The sequence below is a fragment of the Cyphomyrmex costatus genome, unplaced genomic scaffold (genome assembly GCF_001594065.2).
Source record: "Cyphomyrmex costatus isolate MS0001 unplaced genomic scaffold, Ccosl1.0 scaffold467, whole genome shotgun sequence".
NCBI lineage: Eukaryota > Metazoa > Arthropoda > Insecta > Hymenoptera > Formicidae > Cyphomyrmex > Cyphomyrmex costatus.
This window is the reverse complement of record NW_017278933.1, coordinates 33,071-46,861: the sequence shown is the minus strand read 5'-3', so window position 1 is coordinate 46,861 and position 13,791 is coordinate 33,071. Positions and strand designations below refer to the sequence as shown.

General features: G+C 28.7%; 3 protein-coding genes across 5 annotated transcripts; all 3 read right to left on the bottom strand.

Moving 5' to 3' along the window:
- Nucleotides 1–2,214: 2,214 nt before the first annotated feature.
- LOC108777794 (alpha-tocopherol transfer protein-like) lies at nt 2,215–3,929 on the bottom strand. Of its 3 annotated transcripts, none has more exons than XM_018544758.1 (5): nt 3,888–3,929; nt 3,664–3,686; nt 3,159–3,464; nt 2,659–3,022; nt 2,215–2,487 (listed from the first exon to the last, which is right to left on the bottom strand). In XM_018544758.1, the coding sequence occupies exons 3-5, from the start codon at nt 3,440–3,442 to the stop codon at nt 2,230–2,232; spliced, it is 906 nt and encodes a 301-aa protein (XP_018400260.1). In that variant the 5' UTR covers nt 3,443–3,464; nt 3,664–3,686; nt 3,888–3,929; the 3' UTR covers nt 2,215–2,229. The 3 variants fall into 3 exon arrangements, with proteins under 3 accessions (XP_018400260.1, XP_018400258.1, XP_018400259.1); XM_018544756.1 differs by having other exon boundaries at nt 3,664–3,727; nt 3,888–3,909; XM_018544757.1 differs by lacking the exon at nt 3,888–3,929 and having other exon boundaries at nt 3,664–3,745.
- Nucleotides 3,930–6,562: 2,633 nt separating this feature from the next.
- On the bottom strand, nt 6,563–8,604 carry LOC108777796 (alpha-tocopherol transfer protein-like). Its single transcript, XM_018544759.1, has 3 exons — nt 8,321–8,604; nt 7,819–8,182; nt 6,563–6,820 (listed from the first exon to the last, which is right to left on the bottom strand). Exons 1-3 carry the CDS (start codon nt 8,602–8,604, stop codon nt 6,563–6,565), a joined length of 906 nt encoding a protein of 301 aa, XP_018400261.1.
- Nucleotides 8,605–10,704: 2,100 nt separating this feature from the next.
- LOC108777811 (alpha-tocopherol transfer protein-like) lies at nt 10,705–12,698 on the bottom strand. Its single transcript, XM_018544783.1, has 3 exons — nt 12,415–12,698; nt 11,309–11,672; nt 10,705–10,962 (listed from the first exon to the last, which is right to left on the bottom strand). The coding sequence occupies exons 1-3, from the start codon at nt 12,696–12,698 to the stop codon at nt 10,705–10,707; spliced, it is 906 nt and encodes a 301-aa protein (XP_018400285.1).
- Between the last annotated feature and the right edge of the window lie 1,093 nt (nt 12,699–13,791).

Sequence of the window (13,791 nt, the reverse complement as noted above, 5' to 3'; positions counted from 1 at the left end):
CTTCTTGAAAATAAGTAATCATGTTTACTCATTTATAATTTTTTCTTATTTTGTGTTAAATATTTATTTAGAACACACACATTAATTCAATCAAGTGACTCACTTGATCATCGTTGATTCTCGTTTGTATGTGTAATCCCTACAAAAGTGTAAAATATTGGCCAATTTATTACAAGGCAGTAATTAATTAATAATAAAACCCAAGGAGAACGAGAGAAACAATCAAAATAATGTCAATTTAACGTCATATTGATCGAATTTAGTCATTTTTTGATTATGATAAAAATCGCGATCTCAGATGATAAAATAAAAAGAATGACAGTAAAAAAAGTCAATATAAAGTCATTTTTAAGTCATTTATGATTTGATTGTCTCGTTCTCCTTGGGAAGCACTGAACAATAGCATTAAATTGACAATATCGGATTTTTATAAGGAAAAACGATTATTTTGTATGCTTTTACATGTTTGAATTAGAAAATTCATAGATATTGAACACTGATCCAATGTTTTGCTAGTAAACAACTAACTGTAATAACATTACATCAATATTTTAATTCTCTAGTCAACAGTATAAATGTAACACAACACATATTGTATGTAATATAATAATTGTTGAGTAGGAAATTGATATATTGTTAACAAATACGAGAATATTTTTAAGACCGTACAATTGATAAACAATAATAAACTAGAAGAAGGAAGCCATTTTACGGTCGAAACTGGATCACAGTGCTTATTATATCTATAGATGTTCGCAAAAATTCTCGCAAGTGCTGAGATACGCGTATATCTGTATATATAGAATCTCGATTTAATAACTTAAACAGGCGTCTAAAGGCCATCACACGTACAAAAATTTTAGTAGTAATCGTAACCCAGACAGCACAGTAATGTTTAAAAAATGTATTTAAAACGTACATGTTGGACGTTTGGACATATTAAAAACATCCAGATTAGATCCATGGATATTTTAAAAACGTTTTAAAAATATCCAGTGTTACCATTTTGGACTTCTTAAAAACGTCCATTTTAGGATGCAATGGACTAAAACTGGACTAAATTAATATATTAAACAAATTTTTGACCACAATCCAGACAAATTTGCACACTGAAAGCAAAATGATTCCTAACTATTATGATTGCGAGCAGCAAGCTATTGTTGCTTGTCGCTTGTTGCATATCTGAATTAAGATTTAATTAATAAATTTTCGCGTTACCGGAGATATCAAAAGTAAAACTCCTCGTGCGATCATAAAAAAATTTTCACCTCGCAAGTCAACCAAAGCAATACGTCACAAGCAGACTTAGAAAATTTTTTGCATGAGATAAACATTTTTTAAATGTTCAAATGTAAACATACTTTATACGTTGAATAACGTACGTTTTTAAAACATTCGTACTAAATCCATGGACGTATGGACCAGATTGAAACCAAGTCTAGATGTCCAATGGATGTTGTGTGCTGTCTGGGAAGGTCTTAAGCAAATCGGCCAATCACAGTTTAAGTTAAAATGTGAATCGTAATCTTGATTATGATTGGTCGATTTGCTTAAGACCTTACGATTACTACTAACATTTTTGTACGTTTGATGGCCTTAAGGTAGGCCCACTACATTACCTTACTGATGAGTCCAGTAGTGGAAGCCGGGACGAAACGCCAACTTGTGATATTCTTCGCAATCTTATTTTTCACAGATAGATTTATCTTTACTTCAACATTACATCGTTAAAATTTAATATATGTCTTTCAACATATTATTAAGATCCAATAAGATGCTATAAGCATCAAAAATTGTTAGATTGCTTGTCAATTTAACTAAGTGATATTACTGCGGTAGTAATTAAGTATGTATGCGTCAACGCTGAAAAACTATCAGCGTCGCGATTTATGGGGGGACTACATACGCAGTATATAAAATTCACACAATTATAATAAGCACGGTGATCCAGCTTCGACCGTAAAATGGCTTTCTTCTTCTAGTTTATTATTGATGTAATGTTATAATTAGTTAATGTTCACAGAGTTTTTTATTTTCAATTTCATTACTGTGAAAAGTATTATGAACAATACAAAAAATAAAGAAACTAGATTACGAAGTGAAATAATAAGATTAATTGTAATAAATTTCAGACAGATTATTGCGATAACGAATTAATTTTTGTTTTTGAAAACTATTGTTATCGTACTAATTAAAATCATGCCATTAGTGTTATAAGACGTTATTTGATCAATCAATGTCTAGTTTCTTAAAGCTTCCTTCAACGCCAAATAAATCCGTTGCTGTCTTTGCTTTGTCCGGTCGTAGCAATTCATTAACTCGATGATTAGCTTCTTCCTCTTTGAACCAGGTAATGTGATCTATTAGCTTTTTCACTTGTTTGTCACGTAACTCCTGAATAAGACCAGCTTGACCACCTGCTTCGTTTGGAAGAACTTCGAGCGGTATGAATTTCTCCAGAGTGTCATTCGTAGTATGCATGTAAAACTAAATAATTAAACAATGTAAATAATTAAAATATATGTTACGTAGACAGATAAAATACATATGTACATGCATACGATATACGATTAATAAAAAAGAAATTGAAAGAAATAGGAATTCGATCTTCTCTTTTTCTCATCGTAAACATAATATTGACTTGTATGTAGATCTTACTATATCCATCAGCTGTTTCTTCATGAAAGGTTTCATCATATTCAAAATGATATCTATTACTGGAGAAGCATTTATGAAATGGAATCCCTTTAATCTAACAGGTAATCCTTCCTGTAGATAGTAAAGAAATTTCTTTAGGGCCATGGGATTCAAACGGCCGACGTGTCCAAAAGAAACGTTTTTCGTGTCGATTATTAATATATGGCCATTGCAAGTGCCTTCGGTATAAAGCCATAAATCGATTGTCATAAGTAATAACTTCATGATCTCGGTGTAAACGAAATGCGATGGTTCGGTATCTAGGAGTCTTCCATAAATGATTTTATAGCCTTCTTTAGTAGTTCTTTCCAAAACGTGAGCCGTTCTATTGATAATAAGATCGTTTATTACTTTTTACACGAAAACTCTTTGTGAAAAATATGCTACATTTCTTTGTTACACATACGATATTTCGCGAATGTTAAGTAATTAGAAAAGAAAAAAATTATTAATGTACTTACGCCACGTTGATTGTTTTTTTTAATTCTTGATTGTTAATAGGATCTCGATTATGGAAGAACTCGGGTACGTGAGTTCTAACTGTGAAAAAAGTATCGATAGTAGATTTCGTCGGTTCGAGTCGATAATAATTACTATGTAGGAACAATGCTAATTCGCTGTCTGTCATCTTGGGTAGATGAGGCTGTTTTCTGCACCATTGTCTCAATATTTCTATATCTGACTCTTTCAATTCCGGATTCTTCTTTAGTTCTTCCTCGAACGGTACTAATTTTATTGAAGCCATCTTTTATTATGAATTTAAACTCCTATGGAAGTGTGTGAAATTAATAATTTTAACAAATCTCTCTATACAACTCAGATAAAAGTATAATAATTTTTTATAAATTATATTAATTATATATTATAAATGTGTGTTACCAAATTAATAGCTTATTCGTTATAGATTAAAATGCATTATTATTGATTTTCTAACAGATGAAATATATTTCGATGAATTCCGTTTACCTTGTATATATTCTGTCTACCATCTGTAAAAGGATGCCACGTAGTAACTTAGTCCGCCCGATGTCTTGAAAAATATAAATTAAGATCTGTATTCACATATAACAATTTTTAAGGCTCGGTTATATTAATTTCAATCTTGGTTTAATTTATTGTTTACCTTCTTTTAATTTTTAAAATTAATAAAAAGAAACAATAAGTTAAACAGAGGATAAGGATAATCTTACACTGATGAAACTAGGCTTGCGAGCTGCTCTGATGAAGAAATAGCAACTGTATTATGTAACAGCTCACAAAGCAGGTTTCAACACGCGTAACATGAGTCATACTTTTCTATGAAATATATACGCAGATATTTTATTTTATAGGCTATGCTACATCGATTATTTAATCAGCAAAATAGAAATCAATGAAATAAATATAAATATCTGTATTTGATAATGCTCCCTTTTTCTATTAAATTAATTGCATAACACATTTATTAAGAATAAATATTTACATTTATTTTATTGAATATCAGTGTGAATGTATCTAAAAGAAGCGCTCTATTCAACATTGCATATTTATTATTTGTTGATTGAAAATGTTATAATCGTTATATTTATTGAACAAAATGTTCTAGATATAAATCCTAATGATACAATAATTTTTAATTGTGACATCTTCAGCACACATTTTTTATCTTTTCTTTTTGTACAAAATATGCTTTATCGAAATATCGCTATAGATTTATATTTTTCTTTGTTTTCTATTATTAATTTAAAATTGATTTATTATACAATTTGTATATGTATGTGTGTGAGTGCGTGTATGTGTAAGTATAGAAAATAATTGTTTATAAAAGTCTGAATTTTCAGTAAGTTGTTTAATTCAAATTTATTACAAACTAGATTAATAATTCAATAAACTGACAGTGATTTAATACTATTTAACATCTAATATCTTTTGTTTCTCTCTTCTGAGGAAAACAATTCTTTACAATATTAACAATATTATACACACACACATTTTATATCTGCTTATAATATTAAAATATGTTGCAAACTGTAATATACTGCTAATGTGATATACTATTATAATAATGTGAGTTATAGTTAAAAACCTTGTACCTTTTATTTTACTATTCACACAGGCTAAACGATTGGTCTAAACAACTAGTCTTCAGATCTCAAACTGGTGTTAGTAAAAAGAACTTGAGATCTCACGGTCTTTTCTTGACTCAAAAAATCATAAATATGACGCAACAGATAAAAAATAAAGGTTCTAAATGTCATGCTGTATTATTTATAGTTTGAATAATTTAATGTGAATTCATATACAACGTATCCTGTAAATTGCGCGCCAAATTTAATTTTCAGTTATGAAACGCAATTATTCAAACAGAAATTCTACGCACAGTTTGCAGAATTGTATATATGTACCATATATATAATATACATATGTAATAAAAAATTTTAATAAATTAATAATATAATTGAATTATAGACTCTTATATGTTTCAAAACAATTACAAAAATTAAGTAAAAACATAAAGACTATTAAGAGTCAACGCTGTTAGCAGTGCGCAAAGTATATAATCTTAAAATCTAAAACATATTACTTATAATATTATGTCGAACGTTTCGGTCCTTAGTTTCGGATCATCATCAGCGACAAATACAATATAAAGTAATATCGTTATACATCGTCATATACAGACATATTAACGATGAAAATTGATCAATGCGATTTCTGTGATATAATTGATTTTATGTCTTTTGTCGACCAACTGAGAACTCAATTATTCAAACTAATGTACACACACATACTTTCACCTGAAGAAGTCTTGTCTCAGATTGGTTGTATTACATACTACGGGACAACATCATTGTTTACAACTCTGAGTAATTTTTATTTTATATTGTATTTGTCGCTGATGATGATCCGAAACTAAGGATCGAAACGTTCGACATAATATTATAAGTAATATGTTTTAGATTTTAAGATTATATACTTTGCGCACTGCTAACAGCGTTGACTCTTAATAGCCTTTATGTTTTTACTTAATTACATATGTAATATTTACACCAAAAACACTAACGATCTAGCTTGACTGTTTAGGGCCTTTAATTACTATTTTTTGTGTATTTTTTTTACATTACGATCTTAAAAGATACTTTATTAAATATAATAAATATTACGTTTTTATATATAATATAAAATTTTATAGTTCTATTAAAAAATTAAGATATAATTATTTGGATTTTGTACATTTTAGATAGACTATGTTATTTGTACAACATATATATGAAAAATCTATTGCATTCGTTTGTGAAACTTTATTACTAGATTTAGTAAAAGTCTGTACACAAGCAAGGAATCATGCCCCTTTTTATTCATCTTTTGTTGTTTGCTCAAGCGTTCAAAATTAGATATAATGTATATCTAACATACAGAATAACCTTAGGTTCACTTAACGTTACAAATGTTTCAAAACGTTCGAATGATTATTTGGAAGAAAAAATTTTATTATAATCAAGTAAAGAATACTTTAAAGCACTTGTAACATATATAAACATAAATAAGAAATAATTTGATTATTAAGTAAACGTAAGACGTAAAAGTAAGACTAACGTTATTAATTTCGTGATTATCCGTATAATTGATACAATCATAATATATATATTATACGCTAAATCTAATCTAATTTAATTAACAATTTTAGTATAGTTATTGCTGCTATAACAAATTTTATACTATCGTCTAAGTGTTAATAAACTTAAGATAGATTAATAAAATAATTAATTTTTATTTTCAAACACTGTATTGTTATTGTATTTTAAAAATAAAGTTAATAATATTGTTATATATATAATAATAAAAGTTAATAATATTATTAAGCTGCAAAACATTATTTGATTAATCAATCAATCTCAAGCTTCTTAAAGGTTCCTTCAACACCAAATAAATCCATTACTGTTTTTGCCTTGCCCGGTCGTAGTGATTCATTAACACGATGATTAGCTTCTTCCTCTCTGAACCAAGCAAAGTGATCTACCAATTTTTGTATTTGTTTATTATGTAACTCCTGTACAGAACTGCCTTGGCCGCCTGCTTCGTTTGGAAGAATGTCGAGCGGTACAAATTTCTCCAAAGTATCGTTCGTAGTATGAGTATAAATCTACAATAGCATTATAAGTATAGAATACAATAGAATTACAATAGAATTACAATAGAATTATAAGTATAGACATATTTGTTGCCAAAACTCAAAATCGAAATTTCATGTTATAGGTTTTGAAGTTTAGGCTCTAACAATGGAAATTCCACAGCGACCGGTCAATGGAAGTGATAAATTTTATTGATCTCATGAGAATCGTAAAAAATGGCAAAATGCAAAAATTGCATACGAAAGCTGCACTCTTCACCTTTAAAACGCACTTTGATTTTTGTCGATAGGACACTCTGATCAGAAGATATCGAATTTTTACCGTTGAGTTGATAGAAATTTTATTTAAAAAATTGATTTCGCGCGCGTAACTGACATTCAAAATCACCGGTCGCTTCAAGCGTTGTTTCTGAGAGAACGGTTCATTCTACACAAAAAGTGCTCAGAAACATTTTTGTTCAAAATTATCTCAGCTACATTTCTTGTTTGAAACATTTTTTTCTATGGCGTACAGATTCTTGGTAAATCGATGTTTTCCGTTTTTCCCCCCCTACGAGGGGGGGTTTTAGGGGGAAGCCCGGGGGTAGGAGTGGCAAACATTTTTGCATCTTTTTTGGGTTTCCCAAAATTGACATCCACAGCAAAACCCAGTTTGTTCGTCGTGTTTTTCCAGGTCAAATCACTGACGACTGGACTATACTTCAATGATTTTTATATTTTTTGCTTCAAATTTTACATCCCATTTTATGCACAGATTTGCTAAGAATATAAATTAATTAAAACATATTAAATAAAAAGATAAATATTTATCTTCCAGCAATTAAAAAATGTTTAGTAGAGCGTGTGTAATATTGATAATATATTTAAAATTATATTTAAAAAAATATAGCATTTCTAATACAATTTATATCAATTAGACTACCGTCTCGATAGCCTAAATAAGGCTTAGGACATTCGCACGGAAAGCAGGATTCTGTAATTGAATTTTAATATAATGATTTTACTCTTACCGTATCCATCAGCTGTTTTTTCATTAAAGGTTTTACCATATTCAAAAGCATATCTATTATCGGAGAAATATTTATGAGATGAGAACTCTTCAATCTAATAGGCAATCCTTCTTGTAGATAATAAAAGAATTTTTTTAGGAATATAAGATTCAGACGGTTTATGTGGCCCAAAGAAAAGTCTTTCATGTCGCATACAAATACATAACCATCGCAAATGTTTTCTGTATAGAGACATAAATCCATTACCATAAATAGCAATTTTATGGCATCGTTGAAAACATATTTTGATGGTTCGTTATCTAGTAGTCTTCCATAAATTATTTTATAACCTTCTCTTGTATTTCTTTCCAAAGATTGAATCGTTCTATCAATAATAAAATCGTACATTTTACACGAAAATTTCCTTTTGTAAAAAATATTACTGCATTGTACATATTTGTTACATATAACAGATTGTAAGAAATAATTAGAAAGTGGAAAGGAACATCATATATGTCCTTACATTACTTCAATTGCCTGTTTTAGTTCCTTATTATTATTAAGGTCTCTATTATAAAAGAACTCGGGTACATGAGTCCTAACTGTGAAGAAATTATCGATAGTAGATTTCGTTGGCTCTAGTTGATAATAATTACTATGCAAGAATAATGCAAATTCGCTATCTGTTATTTTGGGTAGATGAGGCTGTTTCTTGCACCATTCTCTCAATATTTGTATATCTGACTCTTTCAATTTCGGATTCTTCTTTAATTCTTCCTCGAATGATACTAATTTTATTGAAGCCATCCTTTATTACTACGAATTCAAATTTCTATGGAAGTGAAAGTAATAATTTTAATAAAATCCAACATGTATAAATTATTTTAGTATGTGCAAACTAATTAACTTGTTTTACTTGAAATACAGTTGTTTTGAAATATGAGAATTTCTGATAAATTATATTAATTATGTGTAAACGTATGTTATAACATTATGGCGTATATAGATTATATATATAAAACATATATACATATATAAATTATTACTAATTTATCAGTTTATTAATATATAATAGCAAATGAAATATATTTCAAAATAACTTACATATATGTTTTATGTAAAAGGATGTTATTTCATATTTCGCAATTTGTCCGAGATCTCGAAAAGAACTGAGAGATCTGCACATATAATAGATTTTTATATTGTGATAATAATATGGCAATAGAGCGTATTACGTAAAATTAATTATGTTTTAATGCGTTTTAAGATGATTTCCTAATAAATATGCACTGAAAATTTTATTCATACACACACTTATACATATAAAGTTTTTCTAATTAGCAAAATAGAAATCAATGTAATAAATGCAAAAATATTCGTTTTTAATAAATGTGCTGCTCAACTAAAAAAATTGATGAAGAAACTAATTATGTTAAAAAATTAAGAAACATGTATAAGTTGAGAAGAAAAAATTTCTATAAATATTTATTAAAAAATGGAATTAATTTCTTACATATGATATAATTATTATATTCAGATTGGTAAGAAACTCTATTTCTAGTGAGCTTTTTAACACAGTAAATAAATAGTTTTTGAAAATAGCGCACACATATACAAAAACACATACACAACATTTTTTACTTATTTTCTCTAATTTAATAGAGTCCTTGTCAGAAGAACACTTGTGGTGCTTTACACCCTATATGTTAAAAAAGTTTCTCCACCCAAGAACGGATCCAGAGATTTATTCTAGGGAGGGCGGTATAACGAAACATAAATATTTAAGGATGTTATTTTTCCCGGGTTCACGAATCGATTTGAAATCGATTAATTTTTAGTTTTAATACCTGCTATATTTTCTATTAATTTTCGAAAGATCGACATTTTATCATGCAGCATTGACAAACTATCAATCTTCTCGATGTAGCATTGATAAAACGTCGATCTTCGAAGATCAATAGAAAATGTAATCGATATCAAATCAAACAGTTCAAAAAATCAATCGATATTAATTTTATTTCGACTATGAATCACGGGTTAATGTTATTTATATAATTTTCTTATTATTTCTATTACTTTAATACTTTAATATTTATTCTTTTTATAGTTTCATTGTATTTACTATCATTACTATTATTACTATTATTACCATGAACATAAAATATAAATTATACATGTCCGGTATACGCGTTTTTCTAGCGCTTTGTAAGCGCTGCGGACGACGAACACGTTGAAAACGATCTTGTATATTTTAAACGTTTTCTCGCGCTTTACAATTTGGTCATTAGCATCCTCTTTTCGTTCGCGGTTACATACGTATACAGTTATTCTGCAAATCGATTTAATTCCGAATAATCTTTGATAATTTTTCTTTCAATTCATTTGAAACAAACTTTTTTCAAATTTGATTAAAGAACTCTAGAAGAGAGCGGTCACCCCCTCCGCACCCGCCCTGAAATCGCCACTGACGCGTAAATACTACCCTTGGATCAAAGCAAAGTTGTAAGTGATCAACGACGATCTTAATCATGGATTGAAGTATTATATAATAGTAATAAACATTTTTACTTTTCATGTTTCCGCTCTAAAGAAAAAGTTACCTGGATGCTACCCTGGATCTTAATATTTCAGACTAATTGAAATATGAAATGAAGAACACAACGAAAACGAAAATGAATAATCCAATTGGCGCAGGATATAAATAAAAAGTACAATTTCTTTTTAATCTTAGTGCAGAAATATTTTTTAATTCAGCTGAACAAAGAACTTATAAAAAAATGAACGCGTAACAGAAACATATACAATAATTATATAAAACATCACAAAGTGCAAAATATAAAATGATATTAATAAAGATTACATAATAATAGCATAATTAGTTAAATCAGATTAAGTTATAAATGTTTATTAATCTATATCAAGTTTTTTAAAATTACCGTCTATACCAAACAAATCATTTACTGTTTTGCTCTTGCCGATTCTTAATGCTTCGTTAACGCGTCTGGTTGATTCATCCAACAGAAACCACTCGCGATAGTCTTCGAATTTTTTTTTATGAATTTCAGCTAGTTTATGCACGGAACCAGCTTTTCCACCTGTTTCGTTTGGCAACGCATCCACTGGGATATATTCAGAAAGGCTCTCTAACGATAAGTGAAAATGTATCTAGAAGAATTAAATAAAAATTCAGAAAAACTTATCTCAGTAGAATAGTATGTCATAGCATTATGAGTACCTATAATTTGTTCATTAACGTTATGGTGTTATAGATAATTAAACCCAATTTCTACATTTATCGCAAGATAATAATAAAAAATTATATTTTTGTGAAATTCTTGATTTGTTTAAAAATAAATCTATAAAACAGTACGATTAGAAACGATTATTAATCACATTTGAATTATTTGATCGCCTGTATATCACGTTTGTTGGAAATAATTATATTTTTTAAAAATACGACTGTCGTTAATTACGTACAATTAAACTTCAATAATTGGTTTGCGATACTTACTATGTGCATTAACTCGTTTTTCATGAAAGGCTTTGCCATTTTCATCAACAATTCTGCGGCGGGTGCGGCGTTTATAACATGGATTGCCTTTAAACGTATCGGCAGTGCTTCTTGGATGTAGTATACATGTTTTTTGACCTCCAATGGATTTGTTCGCATCATATGGCCAAAGGAAAATTTGTCAGCATCAATTATTATAATATAACCATTAATCAGACCATCCATCAGAAAATGTATGTCGGTTAACATTGTGGCATATTTAAAGACGGCATTCTGATTATAGGAAGAAGGATCACTGTCCAGAAACGTTACAAATATCATCTTATAGCCTTCCTTTGTTAATCCATTCAGAGGAAAAATAGCCCTTTTTAAATCAAATTAATTTATTTAAATTTATTAATATAACAAGTGTGTGTATAAAAAAAATTAGTAAAAATATTCTATGATATTTTTAAAAGTATAATATCTATAAATCTTATAGAATTTATTTTATTTTCTGCATGGATCTTAAATTATGTATTAATGTGATTAAAATTTTAAATATTATAATTTAGCCACTTTAAATATATTAAAAAACAGGCGAGTGAGAGTAAATTTAATGTCTACGCGGTTGACAATGCGTTAAATATATATATATTAAAAAATTTTTTCCCAAAAAGTTACAAAATTAAAAATTAAAATCCCATACGTTTCGACTGAATTCCAGTCATCTTCAGTGAATTAAATTACAAAAAATATACATATCACAATCAAACTCCATGATAATACCGTATTATCATGGAGTTTGATTGTGATATGTATATTTTTTGTAATTTAATTCACTGAAGATGACTGGAATTCAGTCGAAACGTATGGGATTTTAATTTTTAATTTTGTAATTTTTTGGGAAAAAATTTTTTAATATATATATATTTAACGCATTGTCAACCGCGTAGACATTAAATTTACTCTCACTCGCCTGTTTTTTAATATATTTGATTGTTTGTTTATCGAGAGTTCAATATATACGTTAATATTTTTAGCTACTTTATATATACGATACATGAACAAATTATTTTACTGCTTCGCTTATGATATTTATCACTGATATTTATAAAATTGCTTACATGGTTTTGAACGATTGTTGTAGTCCTTTTTCTTCAAGCGGATCCCGATTGCAGAAAATTTCTGGTAAATGCGTCCTTGTCGTATAATAATTCTCGATTGTGTTTTTTGTTGGTTTCATTTTATAGTAGTTGCTGTGAAGAAACAAAACGAGGAAGCTGTCTTCAATTTTTGGCAAGTGCGGTTGTTTCTCGCACCATTCTCTCAGTGATTGTACATCTGACAGTTTCAATTGAGGATTCCTCTTCATTTCTTCTTCTAATATGATTTCTTTTATTATAGACATTGGCATTCGAATTTAATATGTATGATTATATATATATATATATATATTCATAAAAAAGCTTGCCTCTTTCTTTACGATATATTTTTCCTTACGAAAGTTCTTAGTGAAATATTTTCAAAACGAATAAAGATGTATCAAAGACTTAACTAGTGTTTCGAACGACATCGAGTCCGAGACGAGACCGAGACGAGACCGAGACGAGACTTTTTATACCGCGAGTCTCGACTATACTGAGAGTCTCGTTGAGATAATAATTTTATAATATATCAGATACAATTTCTAACGCATAAGATATAGTCTCAAACCTGGTTTTTCATTATCTGGTTAACTTGTGCTTCTGATGTTTAACCCAATGGGCTTCATCACAGATGAAGTCAAATTTCACACTATCTTTGTCTCTTGAATAGAAGAAATAGTTTTTATATGTACTCGACCAACTCGACGTCGATGAACTAGACACAAGTTTTGTACTCTCGGTTTCTGAACTGGAACCACTGAAACTACTGGAACCATTGGACATCGTTTTAAATTTAATCCTCACTTTCAGAAACTTAATTACGGAGATTATTCTGTTGCGCGCGAAGGAAACTTCATCTATCGACTATTTTCGAAGAAGAATCTAGAACCAGACACGATGACTGATATTATAAATGACTATATAGTAACTGCGCCGCGGGCGCCCGCCGCGTCTGCTTGTAATTCAGCAGATCGCTGCCTATAACTTACCAGCCTGATTTATCTAAAGTCAATACGCTGAAAGCATGTATACTTTGGAAAAGTATATATCGGGAAAGACACATTTTCAATTAAAAATGTGTCACTGTATGATACATTTATTGCTATATTTACTCAAAATATTTTACTATTATGTGTTGTTATTATTTTTATAATATTTTTAAACTATTGTAAATAATATACATTGTTATTATTAAAAGAAATTTGGTATATTTTTATTAATTTGGTATAATGGTTAGCAAATTGATAAAATATTGCGTGTACACAATTACTAAATTTTGTATTAATTATTTAATGATAAATAGTCTCAATATTTTTTCTCTAATTATAATAACATAATCACAAGATGCAACTTTAA

Excerpts from the sequence above, each read along its gene's own strand:
- LOC108777794 (XM_018544758.1), bottom strand. The coding sequence starts at position 3,442 with ATGGCTTCAATAAAATTAGTACCGTTCGAGGAAGAACTAAAGAAGAAT. Across the intron at positions 3,023-3,158 it reads AAAAAAACAATCAACGTGGC|AACGGCTCACGTTTTGGAAA; the intron begins GTAAGTACATTA and ends TATTATCAATAG. Across the intron at positions 2,488-2,658 it reads AGAAACAGCTGATGGATATA|TTTTACATGCATACTACGAA; the intron begins GTAAGATCTACA and ends TTAATTATTTAG.
- LOC108777796 (XM_018544759.1), bottom strand. The coding sequence starts at position 8,604 with ATGGCTTCAATAAAATTAGTATCATTCGAGGAAGAATTAAAGAAGAAT. Across the intron at positions 8,183-8,320 it reads AAACAGGCAATTGAAGTAAT|AACGATTCAATCTTTGGAAA; the intron begins GTAAGGACATAT and ends TATTATTGATAG. Across the intron at positions 6,821-7,818 it reads AAAAACAGCTGATGGATACG|ATTTATACTCATACTACGAA; the intron begins GTAAGAGTAAAA and ends ATGCTATTGTAG.
- LOC108777811 (XM_018544783.1), bottom strand. The coding sequence starts at position 12,698 with ATGTCTATAATAAAAGAAATCATATTAGAAGAAGAAATGAAGAGGAAT. Across the intron at positions 11,673-12,414 it reads CAACAATCGTTCAAAACCAT|GGCTATTTTTCCTCTGAATG; the intron begins GTAAGCAATTTT and ends TGATTTAAAAAG. Across the intron at positions 10,963-11,308 it reads AAAACGAGTTAATGCACATA|ATACATTTTCACTTATCGTT; the intron begins GTAAGTATCGCA and ends TAATTCTTCTAG.